Source organism: Solea senegalensis, linkage group LG19 (assembly GCF_019176455.1).
Source record: "Solea senegalensis isolate Sse05_10M linkage group LG19, IFAPA_SoseM_1, whole genome shotgun sequence".
In the NCBI taxonomy this organism is placed as follows: Eukaryota; Metazoa; Chordata; class Actinopteri; order Pleuronectiformes; family Soleidae; genus Solea; species Solea senegalensis.
In genome coordinates, this window is record NC_058038.1 from 18343272 (window position 1) to 18371021 (window position 27750).

General features: G+C 46.0%; 1 protein-coding gene across 2 annotated transcripts; it reads right to left on the reverse strand.

Moving 5' to 3' along the window:
* On the reverse strand, nucleotides 1-27538 carry wizb (WIZ zinc finger b). Of its 2 annotated transcripts, XM_044050680.1 has the most exons (17): nucleotides 27290-27538; nucleotides 25206-25368; nucleotides 24914-25112; nucleotides 24570-24645; nucleotides 23566-23714; nucleotides 21855-23465; nucleotides 18241-18666; nucleotides 15213-15635; nucleotides 9163-9303; nucleotides 8157-8720; nucleotides 7030-7482; nucleotides 5832-6344; nucleotides 5071-5646; nucleotides 4767-4978; nucleotides 2876-3134; nucleotides 2465-2630; nucleotides 1-1252 (listed from the first exon to the last, which is right to left on the reverse strand). In XM_044050680.1, exons 2-17 carry the CDS (start codon nucleotides 25293-25295, stop codon nucleotides 877-879), a joined length of 6234 nt encoding a protein of 2077 aa, XP_043906615.1. In that variant the 5' UTR covers nucleotides 25296-25368; nucleotides 27290-27538; the 3' UTR covers nucleotides 1-876. The 2 variants fall into 2 exon arrangements, with proteins under 2 accessions (XP_043906615.1, XP_043906616.1); XM_044050681.1 differs by lacking the exon at nucleotides 18241-18666.
* Nucleotides 27539-27750: the final 212 nt, after the last annotated feature.

Here is a 27750-nt window from a genome sequence, read left to right on the forward strand (position 1 = left end):
ACATATATATACATAAAAATCAAATACTTAAAAAAACAAAAAAGCAACTGTGTCAGTGACACAACAGCAGCCCTATCTGCTGAAAACAGCAAACTGTGGAGTAGCAACGTCATAAAAGGCAAAAAACGTCAATGGTATTGTAACATGGGGGCATACGTTTGATTGTGATTGAATGTGTGCATATAAGGTTTTAATAGGTGCTTTTAGCTACATTCAAGCGAAATGTACTGTATATTTTTTTGGGGGGGGGAAAGTATTACATTACACAAGGAATCTTCCCTTTTTTGGGGGTGTGTGCTTCCACTTCTTGCTCCTTTAACCAATTAGAATAAGTCAAATTTCACCCATTTAAATGGGCGTTACATTAAGTGCTGAGTGTCAACGTCAATAGTAAAAGTGCCTTCTTTGTTTAACATGATCATAAATGTCATTCAATCTCAGTCCAGGGGTGGGAATGAGGAGTGGGGGGGGGGCAAGGGAATGACGTTTGATTAAACCCCCCCACCCGAAAAACTGCCCAGGGAATGAAAGGAGAGCCACAGTCCAAATCATCGCACTGACATTCAGTATAAACAAGAAACAAAAAAACATTAGTTCAGCCTTTCTTATAACCTTGGACAGTTCACACAATTCCCAGTGTGCAGATAAGCCAGGAGAGCTTTGTTCCCATGGTGACGGGACTGACTACCAGGCAAGAAAGCTGCTTCAAAAAGTGCTTGGGGAGCAGAGGGCTCTTTGTAGGGGCAACATTCCTCCACAACCACACTTTGTAAAAAAAAAGGCCAAGGAAAGAAACAGATGGACAAAAACAAAGTGTAAAGGGAGGAGAAAAAAAACAAGAAGAGACTACAACGACAGTGAGCGATGAGTCCGAGCTTACACCACCTGTGCAGGGAGGGGAACAGGAGTCGCAGTCAGGGTGGCCTGCTCCTCTGAGACCTTCACGATCTCTGTGGCAGTGGTGGTGCGAGCACACTCGGCTACAGGTGTAGGGGAGCGGCTGTTAGGTGCTGTGGTGCGAGTTGGGGTGGAGGTGAGGGCAAGTGTGGTGGAGGCGGTACTGGAGGTAGAGGTGGAGGCTGGTGCAGAGGCCTGGATTGAGGTCGGGTCATCCCTCGGGGCAGGGAGTTCAGTGGGATCTGCTTTGGGTGGAGCAGGCTTGTTGTAGTTCATCTTGAGGATGTGCTGCTGGAGGTGTCTGATCCAGTCCTCCTGCACCGACATTGGACCGTGAAACTCAACCTCGCAGAACCTGACGCGGACAGAAGAACACAGTTAATAACTCTCTCTAGAGATCTGCCAGTTATTCAAGGAATTACGGTACAGAGAATCTCGCCGTTCCTGTGGAAGTCCCGAGGGCTACCGTAATGACAAGTATATGGGCACAGAACTTTATTTCTCCGCTTTCTGGTGTCCATCCATCCGTCTTCTACCCATTTATCCTCCACATGAGGGTCATGTGGTGTCATACAGTCCATAGTTTTTGAATTTTCTAGATCTCACAAACGGTCTAGGAGTTGAATTTACCAATCAGATTTTGGTAAATTCAGTTCCAATGGTATAAAAACATTTGCAGCCCAGTTATATAAGAATAGGCATTTATGCCGTCTGCAAATCCCAAACGGTTCACTATTCAAAAAACATAATGTATTACATCTGTACTGCTTAGTGAGGGGGTCGTGGGCGGTGATAGCTGCTTGGGATTAAGACACTGTGCTGCTGACTCACAATCTCTAACTTCAAAGTGATAGTTCTTTCTTCTTTTTTTTATGAGTTACTGTCACAATATCAGTGCTAACACCTCCAGCAACAACTTTAGCCCGACAATATTTGCAGTAAAACGCCGTTTGTTCCATGTCAGACTCCTTAAACCCAAAAAAACGCCTCTTTTTGGTACAAATACAAATTTGTTGAACTGAAACTGTTCCAACATGTCAATTTTTGCCACTCGACACCTTCTATTACCACAGTTACTTCTTCAGCTAAGCCCTTAGCACTAGCACCGGTGCAGCGGTGAAAAGGCTCCCCCCTCAAACAGTGATTTTCTGTGCTAACGTTCCCGTTTCCTTGCAGTATCTGAAAAATTCACATCATAAAATGATAATAAATAAATACCGGTGTTCATCACGGACCAGTGTACCACCCAGCACTACTGCTCACTCTCCTGCACCAAAGTCCACAGGAGCTGCAGGTCTACTGCCGCCTCATTTGGCAAGTAAAGTAAATTCAAATTCTGAAGTCACAAAATAACGCATGTGAATTTACCGAACAGCCAATCAAGAAACACGACTCTCAATTGTGCGCCGTGATGTAAAAATCGCTGATTTTCTTTGTGTATTTGGTACAGGGAGCGAGGCAAGTGAGCGTATTTTAAAGATATAGTCTATTTTATAAAGTCAGCTTTTTGTTAAGCAGCTAAAAACTGTTTTTCCTCGTGTCCCTGCTGATGAAGAAAATCTCTCACCGGCACTTCAGGGTGTAGAACTTGCCCACCAGTTTGACCAGTGGGTAGGAGGGAGGTTTGGGCACCAGGGCAGGGACTGTGCCTGTGCGGGGGGGCTTAGGAGGGCCGCTGTCCCTTTCCATTCCATCTGGACATGACGGGTGCTTCAAGGGTCGCCGCTCAAAACCTAAGCAGGAGGCAGAGTTTATGAACAAGGTTGGGGGAAAAAATGGCACAGAAATAACTCACTACATACAAACTACTTATAACCTGCATTGGTTTTCTTTTCTCAATCAATTTTGGTCAAATAAATGTGACACATTGCAAAAAAAGATGGAACAAAACAAAGTCATGGACATGAGTGAGTGTATCCATAAATAAATACAGGCACAGATACAGGAAATACATACTGCATGCTGGCTCGTCACGTACCTCTGGGCAGGCGGACATTCAGCTCACTACGTGCCACCTGTGCTTGAAGCGGGAGGCCGCACGCGAGACGCGAGGGACTGGGACTGCCGCGGGCAGAGCGGGCGGCCGCGGCCCGTAGGTCTGCACCAGTTCCAGTGCCCTCTATGACCTTGGAAGAGCCGTAGCTCACGTCGCGGCTCGGTGGTTGCACCAGGCTCACGGCCAACGAGGAAGACCACTGCGAGGAGGAGGAGGAGGAGGACGACGAAGAAGAGGCCTTCTGTGAGAAGAGACGGAAATGTTTGATCAGAGAACATTGGATGGGATCGGCAGTAACGACCACACTTACTATCACTAATTACTTTTCTTTGCTCCAACACACCTGATTTAAATGAACGGCTCGTCATTCAGCTCAGCAGACGCCTGATAACGAGCCATTTATTTGAATCAGGTGTGCTGGAGCAAAGGAAACATCTAAAACACGGAGGGCAGTGAGTCCACGGGACTGGGATTAAGGAACAGTGTCCTCGTTTAGTTTTTTTATGACCAAAGATGGAACTTTCGTTTGGCTTAAACGTGTCATTTTGACGTTTTAGTTGGATTTTTATGAAAATAAAACCAAGTACATCTAAGTTATTTTCATTACGAATAAATCTGACGATTTAGGAAAAAAAAAAAAAGACCACACCCTTGAGAAACTGCATTCACAGATTTATGGCATGTGGTTTATCGTATTCCACTCATCAATGAATGGTCTATTAATATCTCAGTTCAATTGTGACAATGACATTTACAAGGCGATCCATTGTGTATGTGTGTCACATCACATTCAGGGAAAAGGTATGAAGGTGGCGCAAATGCACCAGAAACTAATTCAGCAGGGAGAAAAAAAAAAGTACATTCTCTTCTATCAACGGCATGCCATAATTTATCTGAAGATGAAACATAAGCTGCCAGGCACCCTGGTTACTATGGCAACTATCAAGTCAATAGCCGAGTTGTTCTGGCATCTGTCCCCACAGTGATTTTATTTTGCTGGGTGTAAAAAGGCACAGGATCCACAGTAAGACTCAAGGCTGTTAGACGACACGTCTGAGGCTTTCCAACGCACAAAATGTCTGTCTGTCGAGCCACCAGCTGAGGAATGTTACATCGCCAAGCGTGACGTCTATTCAAAGACACTGGGAGGAGAGCGAGCGTGTCAGAAATGTAGCACAGTGGGTTTTTAATCTTTCACTGTGATGCTGCGCGGCTTTGTGTGTGTGTGTGTGTGTGTGTGTGTGGGGCACAAGTTCCTTCACTGATATTTAATTCTACGTTATTTACTTGAAAAGAAAAAAACTCCTCCAACATTCATGCATGCAGTGTGTTTTTCTGGAATAGCTGAGAACAAAGATAACTCCAAGTGACGCCTGATTTATCTTTTTCCCCATTCCCACCGAACAAAAGATCTGCTCAACCCCGGTTTTAAACTGGTTACCCATGTTTTTTTTTTGTCTGTGGGAACTCAAGACCTGGACGAATACATTAATGTCTTCTTAATCTGCTTAATTTTCTGGCATTTGTCATTTCTGGAACAACACACAGATGCACATTCATCTTCTGGCAATTAACAATTGTCCTCAATTACTCAATATTTAATTTGACATTTATTTACACATTTCATTTATTCACCACTGAGTTTGAATGAGGACTGAAGAAAAAGATACTGAGCTTCATTGTGTGTTTTGTTTGCGGCACGTTTCTGACATCCCATTTCATGCAGGGTTTAAAAAACACACAAAGGCAGACCGACCCCTGACAGTGGGAATGGTGTTAATTGCCTTTTTTAGCAGGTTCACCCAGGTGTACCCGCTCATTTTAGTGTAAAAGTGGCTGAAGTGACTGCTCGCCTCGCCTCGCCTCGCCTCACCTTCTTCAGGGCAGAGCGGCTCCCCTGCATGTAGCTGCGGTGCATCTCCAGCACCTTCTGTGGCCTGCTGCGTATCCAAGCACTGAGCGTCTCGATAGGGGATCCATTTACACACCACTCAGTCACACCAAACTGCCTCAGGTGGGCTCGTGCGTGGCTGGCCAGAGCTTTTCTGTTCTCAAAGTAGAACCCGCACAACTCACAGCTGGGATCTGAAAAGAAAGAAAAGGAAATAAGTGCAGGAAGAACAGCGAGTAACGAGTACAACACTGGCGACATACTATAGACTCGACAACAGACTCACCCCGGTGTGCATGCTTGTCAGGGGAGGGTTTTCTTTTGTAGGTGAAATCTCGTGGCAGAGGTGAGAAGGTCTTCAGCTGATGTGATGGTGAGTGGGACGCCTCCACAGACAGGGCCTCCTCTGACAGAGGCCGTTTCCCCAGTGACGTCATCCTGAAGAGCTTCCCTGCAGGTGACGCAGAGGACTGGCCCACAGACGCCAGGCTCTGCCTGTGAAGTCTCGACCCCGACTGCAGCAAACTGAGTGGAGATTTACGGAATTTGGACGACTGGTAGCCTGAGACCACCAAACCCTCCGAACCGCCACTGCCGGCGCCGCTAGTGGTCTCCCACCGGGGACTGTTGGCTCCCTGCATCGACTCCTTCTTCACTCCCTGGTCTGAGGAGGCACTCACTCCTCTCTTGTGCATAACCTCCCTCAGGGTGTCGATAGGTGAGCCGTTGACCGTCCACTCTGTGATGCCCATCTGGCGCAAGTGGGAGCGGGCGTGACTGGAAAGGCCTTTGCGGTTCTCAAAATATTCCCCGCAGAACTCGCAGCGGATATCCCTCGTTGGCTCCACTTCATGGGCCAACGCTGAGTACAATGACCAGAGGAATATTATCAACATAGTTAACCATCACACTCACTGGCACAGGTGTATCACATCAACTGTCTTATCGAACTCAGAAAAGTGAGGAAAAATGTACTCAAAACAGTTAATAAAATCTATTTCTTTAAGTTGTTTAATAATAAATAACAACACTTGTTGTTTCCATTACCCAGGTTGAGGGGGAACGCACTGTCAGTGTCGCTCCACCTGCAGCTGAGAGGTTCAGCGGAGAAGCTCGCAGATCTCCCCACAGCTCCAGGCGTGGTGACCTCCAGCTGCACCGGCTCGGGCTTCAGTTTGAGGATTAGCCCGCCGGAGGGTGTTGGTGGAGCCGAGCTGGATTTCGACGTGGCGGGCGGAGGAGGAGGAGGACTGGAGGGCCGGGCAAAGGCAAAGGGCAGACGGCCGAGGAGGGTGGCGGAAGGAGAGGAAGAGGTCGACAGAGGAGAACGGGGAGGTCCCGGAGAGGATGGAGGAGGAGTTTTGAGAGGTTTTAGAGGAAGGGCACACGGCAGGCCCCGTCTTGCGATGACCTCCCGCAGGGTGTCGATCGGGGAACCGTTCACAGACCACTCCGTAATGCCCATCTGGCGGAGGTGGGAGCGGGCGTGACTGGAGAGCCCTTTGCGATTCTCAAAATACTCCCCGCAGTACTCGCAGCCTATTTCCTTTGGCGGTTCACCTAAGATTTTGACGTTGTGTGAAAAGAAAAAAAAGAACATTTGACTTTTTTAAACCGATGGCACGTAACGTAACTCTTATCACACAAGCAGTACAGCTCCATATGTCATGAAATATCAGCATTTTAATTGTCAAAAGTTGTTGAACGGCACAGAAGTTAGCATTCTGTCCTGCTTTCTGACACCCTTCTGTTTGGGGAACCAGCACAAAAGGGTGGAGCTGGACTCGTGCTCCAGAGAGAAAGCAGTCAATTACCTGGAAGTGTTCCAGGTAATGGAATGGAATGGATAAAAACAATACACAAAACCTTGTTTTTCCAATATTCTGTGTTCGACAGAGTGCGGATTCAATGTTGTCTGCGTTTCTCCTGTAAAAAATACTGCGAGTACACAGCAGTGACCCATTTTTACAGCATAACATCACCATCATATTTTTTACGATGAGCCAAGAGGGCATTTAAAGTGGATCTAAGGCCGAGCTGCATTCACAGCTGCCTGTGTTGGACTATGTTATAATAATCACGCCAGACTATCTGAAGCACTTCTAGGCTGTATATTTGGAACTGAAACGTTTACGATCAGGCTGTACCATTCCAAACCACGCCGTGGCGAGTTGAACTGCACTGTACCGCTCGATGTAAATGCAGCTTCTGTATTTGATCATATCATACAACAGGCGGCACTTACTGTGTGGAAGGGCCATGAGCTCACCACTACTCAGGCGGAAGAGCTGCATGGAAGAAGACTTAAGACGCTTGGCAGGTGGGCCAAGTAAAGACGAGGCAGAGGCAGAGGTAGCTTTGGACGTGGACCCTCCTCCGGCTGTGGTCACCTTATAGAGGAGGGATGAGGGTGGAGAGGAGGAGAGGCTCAGCAGGGACTGCTTTGGGGAGGAGATCGCGGTGGTGAGGCTCCGCGGTTCTGTGTCGCCGTCAAGCTGCAGTGCGTTGGCTTTGTGCTTGAAGTCATCAGTGTCAATGAGCTGGTTCAGGAGGTCAATGGGCGAGCCCTTAGACTCAGAGTATTCCACCCCAAAGTGCCGCAGGTGGGCTCGTGCGTGGCTGGATAAGCCTTTCCTCGTCTCAAACCAGGCGCCACACAGCTGACACACTATGTCCTTGTTGGGGTCCACCTCTAGTGCTACAGGTGAAATCAACAATGACATTGATCACAGTGGACGTGATAGCACTTTCAGTTCAGTCACACAGATACAAACAGCATAGACAATCTGTTCAATTCCTTGTAAAACTCAAATGTCTATTCTGTCATTTACATGGCAGCAACTCAATGCATTAAGACCAGCGTTTCCCCAAACCCTGGTCCTCAGGGTTTGGGGATACACTGGTCAAGACGACCCGTGGACATTTAAAACCATCAGAATCGGGACAAAAGTTTGTTGAAATGACTTGAGCGTGAGTATTTCAGAAACTGCTCGTCTCCTGACAGCTTGCTGAGAAGCAGCAGTTGTCAGGATGGAAATGTTTTGATCAACACCAATAACTCAATGAACCACTTTTTAAAACCTTGGTATAAAGAAGACCATCTCTAAACACTTGAAGGACCACAATGGGCACTTTATTAGGTTCACATAATACCATATAAAGTGACCAGTGAGTGTATTTTTTTGGAAAGGAATTTCTATTCTAAAAATAATCATTACTAAATGGAAAAATGAAAACCATCCTTCAAATTTTGCCAACATTTCCACTCCACGCTCCAAAATAGCATGCCCAAAAACACATTTTAAGGTTATGGCTTAAGCTTTTTTGTCAGTGTAAACAGAAAGAGACCTTGGTGAAGGAAGTGACACTTACTGAGGTTGAGAGGAGCATCATTCTCCTGCGGGGCCCAGAGGGGTTTGGACGTCGTCATGGTGGCAGAACCGGAGAGGTTGGAGGTTATGCTTTTCATTCCCCCAGCCTTGTGCTCCAGGGAGCGCAACGGGGAAGACACTGGCAGCAGAGAGGAAATGGGGGCTTTCCTCACGACTGAAGAGGGGGAGCCCGAATGAAGCGGAGCTGGAGAGGCACCAGGAGAAGGTGTCGGTGTTGAGGAGGAAGAGGGTGCCACCGCTTTCGCGGCTTTGGCCAGGATGGAGAGAGCGATTGGTTTCTCGTCCAAGTCCATGTCGTCTAAATCCTCATCTTTCTGTGGCACAGGAGCGTTGGGGCTCTTGGCTGAAAGCGGCTCCAGAACAGATGAGCTTATTTGGCTGTCAATGTTACGCTCCTTGGCAATTTGGTAGAGCAGTTTGATGGGCGCTCCGCTGCTCTCCGAGACGCTGATGCCCAGCTGGCGCAGGTGCGAGCGGGCGTGGCTGGACAGTCCCCGTCTGGTCCCAAACTGAGCTCCACACACCTCACACTTCAAGTTGTGGACTTTAAAGAAAAAAAAGGCAAGAGCAGCCGATGAGAAACAAGCCTCAACTTTAAACAGCATTTCAACATTATTACCCATATTGTGTTTTATGCAGAATCAACACGAAGGTTGCAAACAGCAGTTATCGCAGGTTCTTTTTAGAGGCCAAACATATCCCAGAGGACACGTCACCTCACTTACCCTTCCTGTCTACATCTTCACCCAGTCTGCGGGAACACCGGCAGAGTTAGGGCTGCTTTTATTAGCTCCTACATACATTTGTCTACCTCTCAGGATTTCCCCTGGGTAAACCCTTTCTGGTGGAGCTTTTGCCTTGCCTCGACGCTGACCTCCGGTCAGTTTTACAATTTCCCAGCTGACAGCTGTGATAAGGTTCTGCCGTAGCAAATCCAATCCCTTGTCAACACTCGGGGCTCAGCGTTCCTTATGTGTCTCCCTCACCCTTGGTGTCTGCATCCTCCTCAGGTGAGAGGCTGTCTGTCGAGACGCCACACAGGCCCGTTTTCCGCGGGCTTGAGCTCAGGCCGTCTGGAAGCTGCAGCTCCGGCTCATCCTCCTCCTCAGCTGCTTCCTCCTCATCCCCTGGAACACAAGACACAATAGCCATCCTTAATGATGATGGGAAGCCCCTTTTCACTTGTGCATTGTTTATTGGTGCCAGTGTTGATGCTGTTTATTTAAAGAAATAAGCTCTCACACAGGTGCTTGTTCAGAACGCACCTGCTCGGCTTTTAGCTAGAATTTCGAGACGCAGCCATGCCGTGTCTTAGCCTCACTTCACTGGTTACCTGTTCATTTTAGATTCAGTGTATTTAAATTTAATGAATTTTGCTGATTATGGCCAGGCGCCCAGCTCCGTGGCTGAGCTGCTCCTCCCTCATGAGCCTGGGCACAGCTTCAGAGCCGCAGGATCTGCATACGGCTCCTGAATCCTGCTTCAGGATAAAAAAAAGGTGACTGAGCTTTTGCGGTCAGTGCTCCCACTGGCTCTGCAAACTCACTGCCTGAAGATCTGAGGCTGCAGAATCAGTGTCATCTTTCAAATGGCCTCTTATTCTTTCTTCTTCTTTTTTTTTTTTTTTAATCTTAGCACATGGTTTTACTGCAAGCTCCTCTCAGGTGTTTTCATCACATTAGTTCTTTTATTATTTTATGTGCGATTAGCATTTTAAAACAGCAGTGTGCAAATTAAATATAATCTAAAGTCCATTACATTCGAACCATTATCGAATGGGTTCAATCAGCGCCACATTTATCTCTTTCTGTTTCCAAAGACCAAACAGAGGCAGAACATCGCAAACCACAGAAATGATGAAGTGCAACTTCAACTACCTGATTTTGGTAACACATTTTTAATAGTTTATGCCTATTTATTCTTTAGATTTATTTGTGCAGAAGGTAATCCTCAAAGAAAGAGTGAAAAACTGGATAAATGCATGATTTGTACATGTATTTGCCCGTTTTAACACTAAATAAGATCAGTTATAAAACGTGTGACACAAATAAAGTTTCTGGTTTCTTATATATAATTATCTTTATTTTGATTGGGGCTGTGGATGTAAATGTGTATTATTTTATAATCTGAGTGGGGAAATACCAAGTTAATTAGGCTAATTAAGGTGGTAATAAATAACCTTTGATAACGTGTACAGACAGTGTCTCTGTCAGTCTCATAAAGCGTGAGAATATATGTTTAGCTTGTGTGACTCTTTGCAAGAATACTGTATCACAACATCTTACATCTCACATCAAACATGCATTAAAAAAAAACAAAAAAACAACGCAAACCGCCGATGAGAACCTGTCACGAAGGTAATCACAGCACAAACACAGCGGAGCTGCTTCCCTGCAGTCAGACATTCCTGGGACAAAAGTGCCATTTTCTGCGACAAATCGTTAAATCAAAAGAGACGTGGAGACAGACAATGGTTTTTGTCTGGTGGGCGGTTCTGCGCTTGTCACTTCATCTCCTGACTGTAAAGGAGCAGCGATGTGACACCTCACCAGAGCGCAGCGTTATTAGAACACCGTGGATTATAATAAGGAGACAATAGAACGTGATCAATGCACTATTTATAAGACGGAGCAAAGTGGCAGACTTTGACTTTGTGCTCATCCAGACACAGAAACGCTGAGAGGAGTAAAAGTGATACTTCGATTTTTAAGGGATACTTGATCCGGATAAGTTGTATTAAGGTTACAGCGTTCGGTGCACAAAGTTGCCATGTTTACTGCGCCTTCTCGCCAACAGTTTGGTGTAACAACAAGAAAAGAGACACATGCACAAATGTGTGGACTTGAAAGCACAGCGTGTCCCCCCCCATCAAAAATCAAAGCAAAGTAAAATGGCGAGGATTGGGCAACAGTGGGGGAAATGTAGAGATCCTGCAGCAGCGGAGAGTCTGGACGTCATCCCATACATGCACAATAAAAGCACACACCTCACATAGGATACACACCACGATATCATAACAACGAAGATATGAAATCACTGCAATTTCCCCGCGCGGCACAGGACGTGAGCACGCGGAACAAGCCCAGAAATCAGCTTCACGAGAGCTTTGGACGCGCGTGTCAGCGGCTACCTGCATGGCTGTGCGCGACACCGCTTTTCTTTACATGCTCTCTCTCTCACACACACACACACACACGATAAAGAGTTGTGTTTTTTTTTTGTTCCTCCAACGGCTGCTGTCTGGCTACAATGTGACAGGAGATGCGGCGCGAGACGCGCGGTGAAACGCCGCCGCCGTGCGACGCGAGGGCACGCGGTGCAACGGGGATTAGAGCGCGCGGTACTCACCGGTCCGCCGCCGCAGTGCATCGGACTCCCGGCAGCTGAAACCAGACAGTTTTTCCGCTATTGTTTGGGTCTGCGGGGAGGTGGAAGCAGCCATTTTGCCCCCATATGCACCGCTACGCTAAGGCGTGACCAATCGAGTGGAGGCGGAGGTTTGGATAAATGCACTGAGTGCCACATCTACCACCAGCATCAGTAACTCTCACTCACTCTCCACACACACACACACACGCGCGCGCACACACGCACGCGCACAGTTTTGCACAGCTTTTCATTTTTTAGGACAGCCTGAACAAAGTGGTATCTCTAACCTCACTTACTGCTTAATCCTAATTTTAACCTAACCACAATTCAAACTTTAGCCCCAAACTAAACCAGTTCCTCGGACATGAGGTTTTTACCCTCATTAGGACCAGGTTTTGGTCTCTATGAGAACTACAGGTCCTGACAAGGCCAGTGTTCATGCCAGGAAAAAAAGATCCTAAAGAGGTAACAAATACAAGTATTCACACACAACCATAGGCAACTCATGGCCAAGTGGAAAGGGAACTTGGCTTGTAACTGGAGGGATGCCGGTTCGAGTCCCCACCAGGTGAAAAAAAAAATATACCCCTGAGCAAGGAACCCAACCCCAATTGCTCCCCAGGCACTGATCAGTGGCTGCTCCTAATTCTACTCCTGTTCTAGAAATGCAATCGGTGAAGTATTCCTTAAATGCAGACTGATGAAGGACTCATTTATTTATTATCCTTGACCATTACTCATCCAACCTCACAACCTAAAATATACAATCATATATGAATATGATTGTATATAGGAGGAACAGCCCAGTGACCACTAAAGGCCTGCATTCAAATCTTTGAGCAAAAAAAGGTTTGTGCCCATACATCAAATCTTGCACTTGTGACTCGACACATCTGTCACCGTGACAAGTACGGCTTAAAAAGACTTTTTAGTTTCATCATTTAAGTGGCATCACTCCAGGAATGGCGTTTTGCCTTGAGTGGTATATCTCAACTGCTCATGCATGCGACAGAAAATGTCACAGAAAATGACGACGGGACAAACTAACCCTTCTCCTTCCAACAGTGTCATATACCAACGCTCTGTCACAGCCCTCAGCGTTGCCTTACAGACACACATGGTTACACTTACATACAAAGAGACGCACGCAGCGGGCGGCGTGTTTAGATGCTCAAGAGCAGCTGCCCTGAGCGTCCATCCACACTTAAGCAGTCACTGCCAGGGAGAATATACAGTGCCCTCCAAAGGTATTGGACCAGTGAGGCCAATTCCTTCATTTTTGCCGTAACCTGAACATATTTGGGTTTGTGACAAGAGATCAACAATTCAGCTCGAATCCTTTGATTTCAATAACTGCACTGTGACCCACTGACATCACCAAACTTTGCATTCTTCTGCTGTGATGCTCTTCCAGGCTTTCCCCAGGCTTAATCCCTTCAGTCTCCTCTTCAGGGTTTAAGGGTGAAGATTGACTTGGCCAGTCTAACACCTTCCACTTCTTGCCCCTGATGAACTCCTTTGTGTCTTGTGGGGGTCGTTATCTTGCTGCATGATGAAGGATCTCCCAATCATCTTTAAATTGGCAGACGAAATGTTTCTGTAGACTTCTGAGTTCATGTTGCTGCTGCCATCATGTGTTACATCATCAATGAAGGTTAATGAGCCCATCCCAGAAGAAGCCATGCAAGCCCAAGCCCATGACATTACCTCCACCGTGTTCCACAGCTGAGCTCGTATGTTTGAGATCATGAGCAGATCTTTTTTTTTCCATAAAACTTGAGACTTGTCTCTGTAAATTTTTGGCAAATTCCAGCCTGGCCTTCCTGTTCTTCTTCTTGCTAATGAGTGGTTTGCATCGTCTGGTGTAGCCTCTGTACGCTTGTTCATGAAGTCTTCTGTGATACCTTCACTCCTGCCCTCTGGAGGTTGTTGATGATGTCACCTACAGTTGTTTTAGGCTCTTTCTTTACAGCTCTCACAATGTTTCCGCCATCAACTGCTGATGTTTTCCTACCTGTCTACCTGTTGGACATCTGTGGTGTCTTTCTTCTTCAGGGCATTCCAAATGTTTGTGCAATGGCTCTGATTGATTTCCCATCTTCTCTCAAATTCACTATTGCTTGTTGTTCACCCATAGACCACTCTCTGGTTTTCATGTTGGTTCCACTTCTCAATGCAAAACCTATCCTACCCAATCTGAAACTGAGTGTAGACATTCAGTGCTATTTATTGTTTGAATTGAATACACAATGTAATAGGACACATATGGGCAACACAACACGGAAGTAAAAGCTGAAATGTTCATCTTTTGTCTCATATTCATCTTTTGATGTCAAACCCAAATGTTTTCAGTCTATGGCAAAAATAAAAGACTTGGCCTCACTGTTCCAATACTTTTGGAATATAACTATTTATGATTTCTTATTGGTCATGGAAATGCTTGCTGAAGGTTATCCCTCACCCTAAACCCTATCCAAGGGTGTGTGTTTGGTTACAAGACTGGTGGGGACACTGTAAAGTAGTGCAGGTCAGAGAGAAAAAAAGATTTGTCTGTGTGCTTCAGGTCTGGCCCTAAAAACTCACCGCTGTGTTGTCAGAACAGCACATCACCTGCGCTCCGTCTCTCATCTCCTCTGTGACTCGCAGCGATATTTCTGCTCGGCTGTGACGCGTTCACTGATGCTCATAAATCTCTAATATTGGTAGGGACAATGTGGCCGAATATTGATGGCGACATGTCCCCACTGTCCTACACCCTTGCTTATATCCACTAAGCCTAACCTGGATATTTATCCAAACCCTAACCTCAGTCCTATCCTGGTCCCTAACCATAATACCATACTCAAAATGCACCGCCAGTGGGTTTACATTGGAGTTGATTGAAAGCCCGGGGTGTCTCTTTCAGAAGCAGAGGTGTGCCTTGTGCAGGGATGTGACAGAACGACCGTATATGACGCTCACAGGATGAAAAATGTCCTCACTGTGTAAAGTCTGTGTGTCAAACTACTGCCAAAGATCGTGGTTCAAGCAACTACACTCACACAGACCCTGTGGTGTCAGAAGTCACTCAGTTATACTCAGTTATTAATACTGATTGAGAGTATTGCTTTAAAAGTAACTTTATTGATCATAAAAAAAACATTGCATTGCTCATTCCTCATAGTAAAATAGTCTACGTGCAGGTTTTGAACTGCTTCATACTCTCAGCCACTAAAGGCTCAGCGGGGCTCGTCTTAGATAAACCGCTCTACTGGGAGGACGGAGAATAAAAAGTCTCTGCACATAAACAATGAGAGTGACGGTGTAATAAGTCATGTTAAGTGCAGTGAATTACAGGAGTAGCTGTCAACTCATTTTTTAATTTTTTATTGTGTTAATAACATTTGCAGTTGCAGCCCTAATTACAGCATTACTAAAATCAAAATTAGTTTTGTTTTTTTTTCTCTTTTAGATGCCGTCTCGTGATGACATGCACACATGAATATGCAGGAAACAGTCAACGTTGGCCACGTTGACCTAGTTTAAGCTCCAGCACCAACAAGGTCACCAGGTAACAGCCCACAAACACACACAGCGACAAACAGAGCAACACCACAGCAGGAAGTGGTCTAAGTGGTACACTACTACTAAACTGTAAGGACGATTTAATTAATTAAGAAACACCTACCTTCACTCTTTTCTCCACCATCTGCCTTCTTCCAGCGTTGAGGGGATGCTAAAGGCACGGCATCAGAAATGGCAGCACTCAGCAAACTCTCACTTGTCTCCGCCTCGAGCTTTACCTGAGTGATTCCCTCCCCTCCCTCCTCTTCTTCTTCTCCCTCTTCCTCCTCCTCCTCCTCCTTGTCGTCGTCCTCCTCCTGTGGTGAGCTGAGGCTCCGAGGGGGCGCTGTGGGGATTACAAGGTCAGGCCTGCTGGAGAACAACTCCCTCAGGATGTGGATTGGCGAGATGGTAACGTCCCAGTTAGTGATGCCAAAGTCGCGGAGGTGGGCTCGGGCGTGGCTGGACAGGCCGGCGCGCGTGTCAAAGCCGGCGCTGCAGAACTCGCAGTGCATCACACTGAAAGTATCCGGGTCAAAGTTGGCAACTGTGGAGAGACAACGCGAGAGGAGGTTACTGAGTGTGAGGTAAGACACAGAGGGGGAGGAGGGGGAGGAACATGATACATTACATACAATACTAATGCATTTGTCTTAGAGTTGTACTTTGCACAGATATAAATAGAGCTGGTATAAATACATGTTCGGTTCACGCACGCACAACACATGTGCCTCATGCATACAGATGCAATCACACTTCACTCTAGCAACAAATACACTATGTGATACATGCACGTCACCGTTCAACAATTGCACACACAAGCATGGTCACAGACACAAGAAGCATGGTCCATGGTCACAGACACAAGAAGCATGGTCACAGACACAAGCATGGTCCATGGTCACAGACACAAGAAGCATGGTCCATGGTCACAGACAAGAAGCATGGTCCATGGTCATGGTTCATGGTCACAGACACAAGAAGCATGGTCCATGGTCACAGACACAAGAAGCATGGTCCATGGTCACAGACACAAGCACAGGTCCATGGTCACAGACACAAGAAGCATGGTTCATGGTCACAGACACAAGAAGCATGGTCCATGGTCACAGACAAGCATCATGGTCACAGACACAAGCATGGTCAAGCATGGTCCATGGTCACAGACACAAGAAGCATGGTTCATGGTCACAGACACAAGAAGCATGGTCCATGGTCACAGACACAAGGTCATGGTCAGACACAAGCATGGTCACAGACAGCATGGTCCATGGTACAAGAAGCATGGTTCATGGTCAAGAAGCATGGTCCAGACACAAGAAGCATGGTCCATGGTCAGACACAAGGGTCCATGGTCACAGACACAAAGCATGGTCCATGGTCACAGGGAAGCATGGGCATGGTCACAGACACAAGCATGGTCCATGGTCACAGACACCATGGTCACCATGGTCACAGAACACAAGAAGCATGGTCCATGGTCACAGACAAAAAGCATGGTCCATGGTCACAGACACAAGAAGCATGGTCACAGACACAAGCATGGTCCATGGTCACAGACACAAGAAGCATGGTCCATGGTCACAGACACAAGCATGGTGGCATGTCACAGACACAAGCATGGTCCATGGTCACAGACACATGGTCCATGGTCACAGACACAAGAAGCATGGTCCATGGTCACAGACACAAGAAGCATGGTCACAGACTGGAATGAATCAGTCAAGGTTAGTAACATTTTTTAAGTTCCCCAGTTTGGTCAATAGTGACGTTTCTCCGAATACTAATGGAAACAGACGTTCATGCTCCCCAGAGGACGAATCTCACATTCTGATGTGTCAACACTAAAGATGTCTCAATGCCACTTCCCTGTGTCTGATACAATACTGACCCAATATCAGTCAGACACAGTTGTTCACCACCTTTAAACAAATGATGTGACAGTAGAGACATTTTGTGCTGATGCATTTACCACAGAGGTATCAGCAGCTATTTCAAACACAAGAGTGTGGCAGACGTCTCTCTTTACAGCACGTGGCTCGAGCTGAAACAATTACTCCATTACTAATCGATTACTAAATGAATCGTCAACGACTTTGATCATTTTGAAGCTTTTTTCATGATTAAAACAAGATTTCTGATTGTTTCATTGTTTCTTAAAGTGTGAATATTATTATAGTTTATTTGCTCCTTAAAACGAAATCACTCAAACTGAATCGGTCAGTATTTGGCCAGTGCAGGTGCCAAACATGTTCTATATACACAATGAATCCATTTCTCTCACATATTGTTCACACATCTGTCTAAATCTGTGTTCGTGAGCACTTCTAATCCATCCCACCTCACAGGTGTGGCATATCAAGAGTGCCTTTTAGATCTTGGGAGCAAGAACCAACGTGTTTGCGTTTATATTTTTGTTCAGTGTATAAATCTCTGGTACATTCCAGTCGCCATCAGTATTGACCGTGATACTGCTGATCCTAAAGTCTTCCTCCGGTGCCATAATCAGGTCAAAGTGACATTTCCCCTCAGACTCGGCTGCACTTTGTCTTCTGCGCTCACTAACGCAATAACCCCAAGAGCAGAACTCGATCATTATACGTGCAAAACACGAGCATTTCAGCCCCGATCGCGTTGACATTTACCTCAAAACACCATCATGCCCATCATCGACTGTAGTTTAAATAATATTTATATTATTCTCACACACACACACACACAGTGTCATTATTATACAAGTATATCTTAAAGGTCCAGTGCGTACAAATTAGTGACATCTACTGGTGAGACTGCAGATTCTAACAAAGAGAGGATGTGTAACAGAACAGCAGTGGCCTTGACATACCAGAGACAATGTTGACATGTTAAACCTCCGCCTCAAAATGCATAACGCTCACTTTGGCTGGTTTGTGCTGCTGGAGGAAAACAGTGGTACACGACAGTGGCCTCTGTAAAGCAAAGTCATTGTTTTAACATCTAATTTAAAGTACTTTGTGGTAGTATATTCATTTTCTACTAAGAAACCCTTGCCATTGTTATACACTGGACCTTTAAGACACTGGACCAAAAGAAAAAAGGCTTTGTCTGCTATAGTTAGGAAATCTGCACTGAAAACACGTCCACAGCCTAAACAGGTGCATTAAGCTGCTGACCTTTCTTCTTCTTTTTCTGATAGGAGAACTTCCTCTCGATCGCATTGACTTCCTCGGGGGATATGAAGTGACGCACATTGTAGCTGACACCCACTCGGTTCAGGTGGCCTCTCACGTGATTGGCGAGCCCGATGCCGTTATGAAATCGATCGGGGCAGTAGGGGCACTTCCTCTCCACGCTCCTGAGCGCCTTTTCCTGCTCATCGCTCTCGTCTTGCTCTTCGTCCGAGATGGCCTCGGACAAGAAAGTTCGCACGCGCTCCTCCTCCTCGCCGCTGCCGCCGCCGTCGTCGTCGTCGCTGTCAGTTTCAGCGGGAGTGGCAGTAACGCGGGTGCTCCTCCTCAAAATTAAAACCTTTCCACCTTTCTGCACTCCCTGCTTGCCTTCATCCTTTACACTCTTGGATAATGTGGGACTCTGCACATCTACGAAAACAAAAAAAAAAATCAATGTTGAACAACCACCAGACACATACTCAAACTGAATCAGTATCAGCTGACGCGACATCGCTCGAATACAGCAGGCGAGAAGATTTACGCCTGACTTTGTCAACTATGATTAATTGATCATTAAATTTGCCTGTCACTATTATTACTTTGATAATCGATTGGATCATTTTTGTGAATTTTTTTCAGCTTAAAGGTCCAGTCTGCAACTTTTAGCAGTCTTTATTGACAGAAACTGAATGTACCACCCATAATTATTTATTAATTATTACTGTTTATTAGGCGTAAAATAAAAATCTCTTTGGTTTTCAAACCCTGAGTAAAAGCCTTGTATATGTGCTTTATGCGTGGGCCTTACTCGACGTATTCCACCATCTTGTCGTGTCTCGACAGCAGCTCAAACACACACATATCAGCCAGCGTGTGTGTTTCACATTTGGAAGCGGGGGTCTTACACCACAAACAATGAAGAGGGACATCCTGTCTGCTATGCAAAGGCCACCATGCTTGATACCTGACACGCTGAGGGAGGGAGGGAGCAGGGGGAGCGGAGGAGTCTGCCGATCCTCAACAATCCTCAGTCACAATATTACATGCCACTAAAATGTGAGTATGAGGCGTGGGAAACACCAAGTGACATTTTACACCTTTTTCCTGCGTTTTCTGGATGAAACCACAAATCAATGAATGGAGAAAATAATCCAGTGATGAGTGAAAGTGAAAATGATGAGACTGTTCTGCAACTGCAACGCGACTATGCAGGAATTACGACGTTTTTAAAATAGGCGCCCCCTAGCGGTAGTATTAAAGAAATAACAGCAATCTGGTCATGAAATCGCTTCAACAAGGTTTCCACTGGCAGTTTACTCAGTGGTTAAAGCAGGGGTGTCCAAACTACGGCCCTGGTTACATGTGACCCCCATTACCTCAGCTGGTAAGGAGTTTGAAACCAGAGTCCCGGGTTTTGAAACCCACCTATGACAGACAGCTACATGCACTCATCTCATATGATGTTACTGGACTCCAGATGTGGAAAAAAAGGCAATTTTGCTTTTTATTTTTTCCCATTCCTGCACGGCTTAGATATGGTAACATTTCCATTTAAAAATGACAATTGTGACAATGAACATCTAATTTTTTTATAAATCGGTGCATTTGTATGGAGCCCCTAAAGGGACATGGGGGAAAAAATAGAAAAATAAAATGTTTCTCGTGTGCACAAGATACTTTCTGGTGCTCACAAGAAATGTTTCCCCATGTCCCTTTAGGACAGGGGTGTCAAACATACAGCCTGGGGGCCAGAACTGGCCCGCCAGAGGGTCCAATCCGGCCCACAGGATGAATTTGTTAAAATTTCACACTAATCTAAATGTAATGTCAAATGCTCCAGATACCCGTGACTAAATGTTTGTGCCTTTATAGATCCAGTGTGCTGTGTAAATAGTGAATTTAGGCATGAAATTGTTGAAATTGCACTTATATTTCTCAAGAAATTGCATGTTTTGTAAAATTATCCTTCATTAAATGTAAAACAAAGGAGTTGTTCATAGGTTATTATTCTATTATTTTGCTATTTTTACTGATCAAATTGTGCTGTATGTGGCCCCTGAACAAAAATGAGTTTGACACCCATGCTTTAGAGGCTCTGTACATTTGTATGTAAATGTTACTGTTTAGAAAAAGGAAAAAAGCACCATTGGCCCCCAGAAATCTTCACATGATCAAATGTGGCCCTTGTTAAAAAAACATTTGGGTTAAAGAATTGTCATTTTTAATCGTCATCGTCTGTTACTTACTGCCTAGCCATGTCTATTTTTAGCCCTAACCTCACTTCTTCTCTGGGCCCTTAACGTAACTTAACGTAACTTAACGTAACCTCACGTAACTTAACGTAACACTTGTGCCTAGTTGAGTTAAAAAAAACGTGCCTATGCTATGTCGTATTCAGGGATTGGCCAAAACAATCCATATTCACGTTTCAGTTGGACGACAGGTTGAAAACAATCATATATCTTTAAACACTTCAAACAACAGCTCTCATTTTGACATCTTACATTTTATTTCTCTGGCACTGACCACTAACCAGCATATGTAGTTATCACTCACAAAAGTGTCATTTGTTTTAGTGCTACAGGACGTTTGAGCTGATGTACAAACATGGGCATGGAAGAGTCATCAGAGGAGAAACTTTACCTGTGACCTCTTGAATAAAGTCAACATCTGAAGTCTGCACAAAGTCTCGTTGCGGGGCTGTTTATGACATTTACATTGAGAATGTAGTGAGATTGAGTTCATGCTTCCCCTGACGACTGTCCCACATCGACCCTGCTCGTGCATTACTGCGGCACATTGGAACAGATCACTGCCACTCCTGTTTCTGCTAAACCTTCTGCAGCTCAAGTCTTACACAGGCATTACATTCTTAGCCTTTCTTCCCAGCACACACACACACACACACACACACACACGCATGCACTTTTATGTGCAAGTCCCCTCTTGACTTCCTAAATTACCCTTAACTGTAATTTCCTAATGGCATTTTTGGCAGTGTGGAAGTGAGCTGACTTCTCTTTTGTAGTTTTTTTAGGGATCAGTTCATGAAAAAAATACCATGGTGACTGAATGTTACCAGAAGAGTTGAAGAGTTTATTAAACTCTGGAAAAGTCATTAGCTGACAGTTGATCTGTCTCAATTTTAAATGAAAACAGACACATTTTCAGTTTGCAGAATCAATAAAATGTCCAAAACTGTGACTATGTGGTGACTTATCTATATTGACATTGATGATCCGTCCATTTCCTTACTAGCATTCTGCAACTTTGTGTATGCATTAAAACCCTTAAAAGGTGATGTTTTGCCACAGAAAAGACAAGCATTGCTGAGACAAGAGCTGCCAGCAGGGTCAGTGCTGCTAATGAGAGCAGTGAATGAATCAAAACATGAACGCTTCAGGCAAGAAAACCAAAATAAGGAGTTTAAAGATGGTAAAAATGTTCTACAGAGCATAAAACGCTCAACAGTTTAGCTTTAAAGTTGTTCATCCTGTCTCACGGTGTAAGCTGTGATTTTAGAGCGAGGGATGATATCCTGACATGTATGCATGCATTATTGATGGATGGCAGCAAATTGAATTGCATAGAAACGCCCACATGTTAGAGAAGCTCACCTGTGTTGGATCGAGCTCTCGCGTACCGTTTCACTCCTGCCGGTGAGCTGGTCTCTCGCCGGGAGCGTTCAGAGTCGACCTCTGTGCTCCCGTATCCGTCCTGCTCTTCGTCTTCTCTCTTCGTCAGCTCCGTCCAAGCCTTTCCTCTCCTGCTGAACCTCCTGTTCCCGGCACACGCGAAGCCCGCCAGGCTTGCAGGCCGAGCCGCAGCCTGCTCCGGTTCTGTGCCGTCCTCGGGCGCAGTGACTCCTTGCTGGTTTTGGCCTTGAGCTGCACCGGGCAGGGATCCAGACTCGGGGAGGTGGTCAGAATCGAGGAGAGGTTTGGAACCTCGAGCGATGACATTAGACTTTGAACACTGGCCAGATTCGTCAGCCGACGCCCCGCTGATGGAGAGCTGTCCTGGGTGAGTACGCCTCTGGTGTTCCCTCAGCACACTTTCACTTGACGTGTGAAAGGCACAGTGAGCGCAGGCTAGGGAAGTAGGTGTTAAACATGACGGTGAACCAGGATACGGTGAGTCAGCCGGAGCAGTGTTTTTCTTCCTGTTGTGTGTTTTCGAGTGATTGGCCAGCGCCTGGGAGGTTCTTCCATTGAAGTTACACTTGGTGCAGGCAAAGCGGCGGCGGTAGGAGACAGCTCGGCCAGGAGCTGGGGGCCGAGCTGAATTGGCAGACGTCGCGTCCACGTCGATGACTTCTCGCTCTGCTTTCGGTGTTGAAACATGCGCAGGGGATTGAGGTGGAGACGTGATTATTTCTGGCTCTGACACTTTGCCTGGATTCAAGACCAGGCTTGAGTCTTGCCTCACAGCAGAGTCTGAGCTGAAATCCTCACTGTCCACTTTCTGAGCGTCTCTCGCCTTCCCGTTTCCATTCAGCTTCTCGATCTCCCCGAGGATCTTGAGACGGGATTCCTCGTGTCTTTTCTGGTGGTCTGCCAGCGACAGACGGTTTGGCAGGTTCCATCCACACTCGACACACTGAAAGCGACCGACTTTTCCCAGACGCCTGCCTCCCCCTGATCCGCTCTGACAGTGTTCCACCATGTGCTCCTGCAGGTGGATCTGTTTTTTGAAGTAAATGCTACACTCCACGCAGGTGAATATCTCCTGTCCCGACTCCGCCTCGCTCTCCTCCTCCCCCTTGTCCACCTTCTCTCTGAACTCCATCAGCTCCTCCGCTGCGCCCTCTCCAAAGCTGACGTCGTCAAAGTCGTACGCCCCCCCGTCTTCATTGAGCGGCGCCATCTCAGAGGACCTTGACTTCTGGAGAGTCGCTCCTGTCTGCTGGCCAGTCTCAGATAGCGTGCAATTCAAGGTGCCAAGTCCAGAGAAGGGCCTGAGCAGCACTCTCTTCTTTCTGCACCGCTGAATGAATGTGCAATGAGCCCAGGGAGCAGGAGGGGGACTCTCGGGGTCTGAGTCTCCAGGGAAGGTGTAAACGTCTCTCCCCGACTCCTTAGTTTCCTTTCCCTCGGGCCTCTTCTCTCCCTCATTCGCCTCACTGTTGTCCACCTCCTCTTCCTCTGACTGGCAACCTCCCTTTGGTTTTATCTTGGACAGAAACGGCTCAGCTCCCTCTGATACACTCCAGATTTTGCTCTCTGCCACTGCAAGAAGAAAAACGGCACATTTATTAATGGGAGAGAATGCCAAAGATACTGCACTTAGTGTGCAGGCAGATTGTGTTTCTTTCTGTACGGCACTCACAGTCTGGTGGGCCGAGCTGAGCAGCATCTGACTCCTCTGCCTCTGCGCTCTCATTGTTGCCGCCGTGCCCCTCCTCGGGGGGAGAGGGATTCATTTTACTATGCAAGTGCTGCAGTTTCTCAGATTCTGGGTCATCTTCATTGTCAAGTCTAGACGACGTTGAGAGGGAAAAACATCATTTCATTCATTTCATTTAAGGGGTCAGAAGTCATTTCATTGCTGACCCTGACCCTCAGTCTTTGACTTGTTTATCTATTTGGTCTTTTAGGTCTTGTGTGGAGTTTTCTGAATCCTGATCCCTGATGTCATGTTTGATTTTGGATTCCGTGCCAGTTTCTGGTTTGTTGATTGCATTCACCTGTGTTGTTGTGTCAGTTACACCTGCTCCTCCTGCTCCTCCTGCTCCTCGCTGTCTCACATCACTTTATATTCTGAACACCTTGTCTCGTTTGTTCCCGGTGTGATTTTATTTGGATCTTTGATGTGTGTTTTTTTTGACTCTACCCTGGTGTCTTTTGTTTTCAGGATTATCGTGCGTGTTTTCTCATGTTACTGAGTTTGTATTTTTACCCCGCGCTCTCCCGTGAGTCGTTCCTGACTGCACTTTGGGTCCAACATTGCAAAGCTTACAATTACAGATCACGTGCGAGCTCTTATCTGAAATCACACTGGAGATGCATGTGATGGTAAATCCAGAAAGTCCAACTCATGTGAAACAGCAGTTTTGTTGATTTCTGTCCTGAGATGACAACGCGGGAGATTGATTTTACACTGTGAGGTTAAAGAATTGAATATTCTTATGTTCATACTAACTACTGCTAGTCTGTAGATAATCCAGGAAACACCTGATATTAACGAGCTGAAATGTGGTGCACGTCAGTCAATCAATCAATCCATTACCCCCACTAGTGTACTTGCATACTGGGACAAGGACAGTTAGTGTCATCTTCAAACATGTGCATGGAAATGAGCGGACTAACTGTCCTCCTTCAGCTCCACCTCACCTGAGTCCAGCAGAGGGAGATCCTGGGCTGTGAGCAGCCAGACCATGAGGGTTAGAAAAGTGCTGGAGCTCCTCCTCTGACACACGACAGCGCACGAAACACACAACCACAGAAACGTCACTTGACAGCTCGACAGTCAGAAATCCACATTCAAAAATAAAACACGTTACACAGAGAGGGAGGGAGGGAGAGGTGAACAGGCAGACTGAATAACATTCAAAGCAAAATTGGGACAACAATGATAGTTTACACTGAAGCGAGGATCGTGTCCTGCTTGACTGCAGACTGTGGACGCCACAGTGCTGCTCTGCAGACGTAGAGGTAGATATTAAACCATGCGTTACCATCTAGTGTTTCTTTCTCGGAGTCAGAGTCCCAGCTCAGGGAGGAAGGAAAGGCTGAGGACCTGAATCTCCTCTGTGCGTCCTTCCCCAGGTCTGCACTGGGCTGTGCGCCCTCACTCTGCATGGAGGCCTCGTCCTCCCCAGTGTGGCCCCACAGGCTTTTGGCAGATACATCCGTCACATTTGGAGGACATGAGGACTACAGGCGGTGACGAGGAGAGAGACGTTTCATAATCTTACCACTGCGTCACGGAAACAAGAGCAGGCGTGATCGTGCGTTCATAGGTTCTACCTGTAAGGTACAGCTGAGGAAGCCCTGTGCCGTGTTGACGGGTGGGGGCTCATAACTGGACCCTGGGGTCAGGGGTCCCTCTGGCTCCATGTGTCCCCCAGAGAACAGTGTATGGAGTCCCACTGGTGACCAGCCTGGCTACATTGTGCAGCTTCCTCTTCGTCTGGGAACAGTCACAGAAAACATGGAACACAATTAAAGTCAGTGTTGCTTGACAAGAGCCAGATAAAGGATGCAGATACAAATAATGTTGCATTGTTTCTGTTCATGAAGAACAAACACGGGCAAAATAATAACATCTACTGCCTGATTCATATTAGATTCATATTTCTCTGCTCTATGGACTCAGAAATCCAATCGTCAGTGATACATCTCAAACCAGATTTAGATTTGTGTCACAGCATCTGGTCCTAAGTTGGACACAAATCCAATATGTGAAACGATAGTGAGAACGCTCACATCCGAACCACGAGCGTTGTAGTCGTCGGCCTACGGCGGCAGCATATCCAAATAAACACAACAACAAAGGAGAGTGCACATTTCAACAGTCACATGACAGTCAGAGCCAAGAAAATGGGTATTTGTCGATGTAAATCTGATCTATATCAGATCAGAATTGAATCAACATTGAACAGCGCGGCCTTGGTGGAGCTTCCTGGTCCTAACTTTCAGAGCTTTTTACTTGGACAAGCTCCTGAGACTTTCATTCTTTTGTCCCCAAAAACAACCTTTAGGATCAGAGTTGGGATCAGACTGTGGAGAGCGCTGCCTCTGTCTTTACTTTGTTTAAATTGTGCGGATAGACCCATTTTTACTCTTCGACCCAGTATGAGACGGTGTTGGTGTTTATCATTTGTGTTTTATCTATACTTTCTACAGTATTTTATTGTTTGTTGTTGGGCTTATGATGTCATTTTCTATATTTTATATTACTTATTTGTCTTATGTATCTCTGATGTACAGCACTTTGTCTCAGCTGTTGTGCTTTATGAATAAAATTGGATTGGAAGTTGGAAGTTGTGTTTTTGTGTCCATGTATTGTATTTTTTAATACTTTTAATTGTACTTATTTTATTGTAAAAAAAAATGTGAAAGGGTGAATCTACAGCTGAATCTGTCAATTAAATCAACTTGACTTCACTTGACGTACTTTTCTCTAATCAGTGCCAACAAGGAGGTTATATTTGCATCCACATGTGCACGTTTGTGAGCAGTCTGATGAACATTTCTGCAGATTATTGTCCATATGCCTTGTTGGTGCGTTGTCATTTTTCCATCATTTTACATAAGATTCTTTTCTTTCATCTGTGAATCTGTGGCGCCACAATAGTTGAGCCCTCCCATTCAAAGTGGAACACCCCTCTCATAATTAGTGCGGGGTACATCACTGATGTCATTCTACATGATGTGACTTGTGAGCGCGATGATAAATGATGTTGATGAGAGTTGTGATTTATCAGCTTTATTTGGGCCACGGAACATTTGCGTTGAGCCCCGGGGATCTTACATTTTGGGAATGGCTGATGATGAAGATGACGACGGTGACCTGGATACAGTTTTCACCCAAAAAGCAACATTGTCATGACCTTTTCTGGGGTCAGAGGTTAAAAGCCCAAGGACGAAACAATAAGATGCAAACATCTGAGTGACACTGAGTGCTTTCTCTCTTTAAAATAAATGTTTGTTTGTTTGTTTGTTTGTTTTTGGCATGTCAGACTCAGAAGATGCAGCAGCATCTGCAGAGTCTGCCCTCGGCTGCAGTTTCCTTCTCATCTGACCTATTTCCATAGTAAAGAATGAAATGGTGCACCCAAATGCTTCCATGAATAAGTGGCCTTTATATTCAGGCCCATATCCTCCTCTGCTGCCCCTCTACACAACAAAATTAAATAATAATAAGAGCAGGAATAATGTTCGAGTACGTGAACGTGTCCCGCGGCTTTGGAGGACGCAGTCTGGTACCGCTCCAGTCGCTGTCAGGTGAGCGTTAACAACAATGCATCCATGCACAACGCCCTTTAAACTCAAAACGCCAATGAAGTGCATTTTTTCCCCCTCTCTCCCCCTCCAGTGCAAATACTCACTGAAGTCGGCCCTGTTTGCGGATCGCATGCAGCGGAAGAAGGGGAAAAAAAAACCAGGGAGTCTCTTGAAAGCTCAGTTCGTCATGTTTCCAGGACGCGGCGGAGGCTCCACGCCTCGACGCGACGCCCGCGTCAACGTTGCCCGTGCTCCCGTGGACGAACTTGGGCTTTTCAGTCGCTGCTCGCCGTTTTCGCTCGGATCCCATGGAGATGCCAGACAGCTGAGGACTCCATGTTATTTGGCTCGCAGTCACGCCACGGCTGCGTACGTAACGTCGACGGGGAGGGCGACGACACACACACACACACACACACACACTCAGCGGGGCCAATAAGTTTATTAACTTTCACTTTTTTACCGCGCGTTTATTTCTTTTACATGTTTATATGACACTATTCGTGTATTCTGGTTCTAATGACGTAGAATCATAATGAAAACATAAACACTGACCAGTGTTTGT

What these genes read in the sequence shown, in the direction of transcription:
- wizb (XM_044050680.1), bottom strand. Translation starts at nt 25,295, where the DNA reads ATGGAGCCAGAGGGACCCCTGACCCCAGGGTCCAGTTATGAGCCCCCA. An exon ending in TCTCCCTCTGCTGGACTCAG is followed by an intron (nt 23,715 to 24,569) that starts GTGAGGTGGAGC and finishes AACGTCGTCTAG; the next exon opens with ACTTGACAATGAAGATGACC. An exon ending in TGACAAGCATGCACACCGGG is followed by an intron (nt 4,979 to 5,070) that starts GTGAGTCTGTTG and finishes CTTTCTTTTCAG; the next exon opens with ATCCCAGCTGTGAGTTGTGC.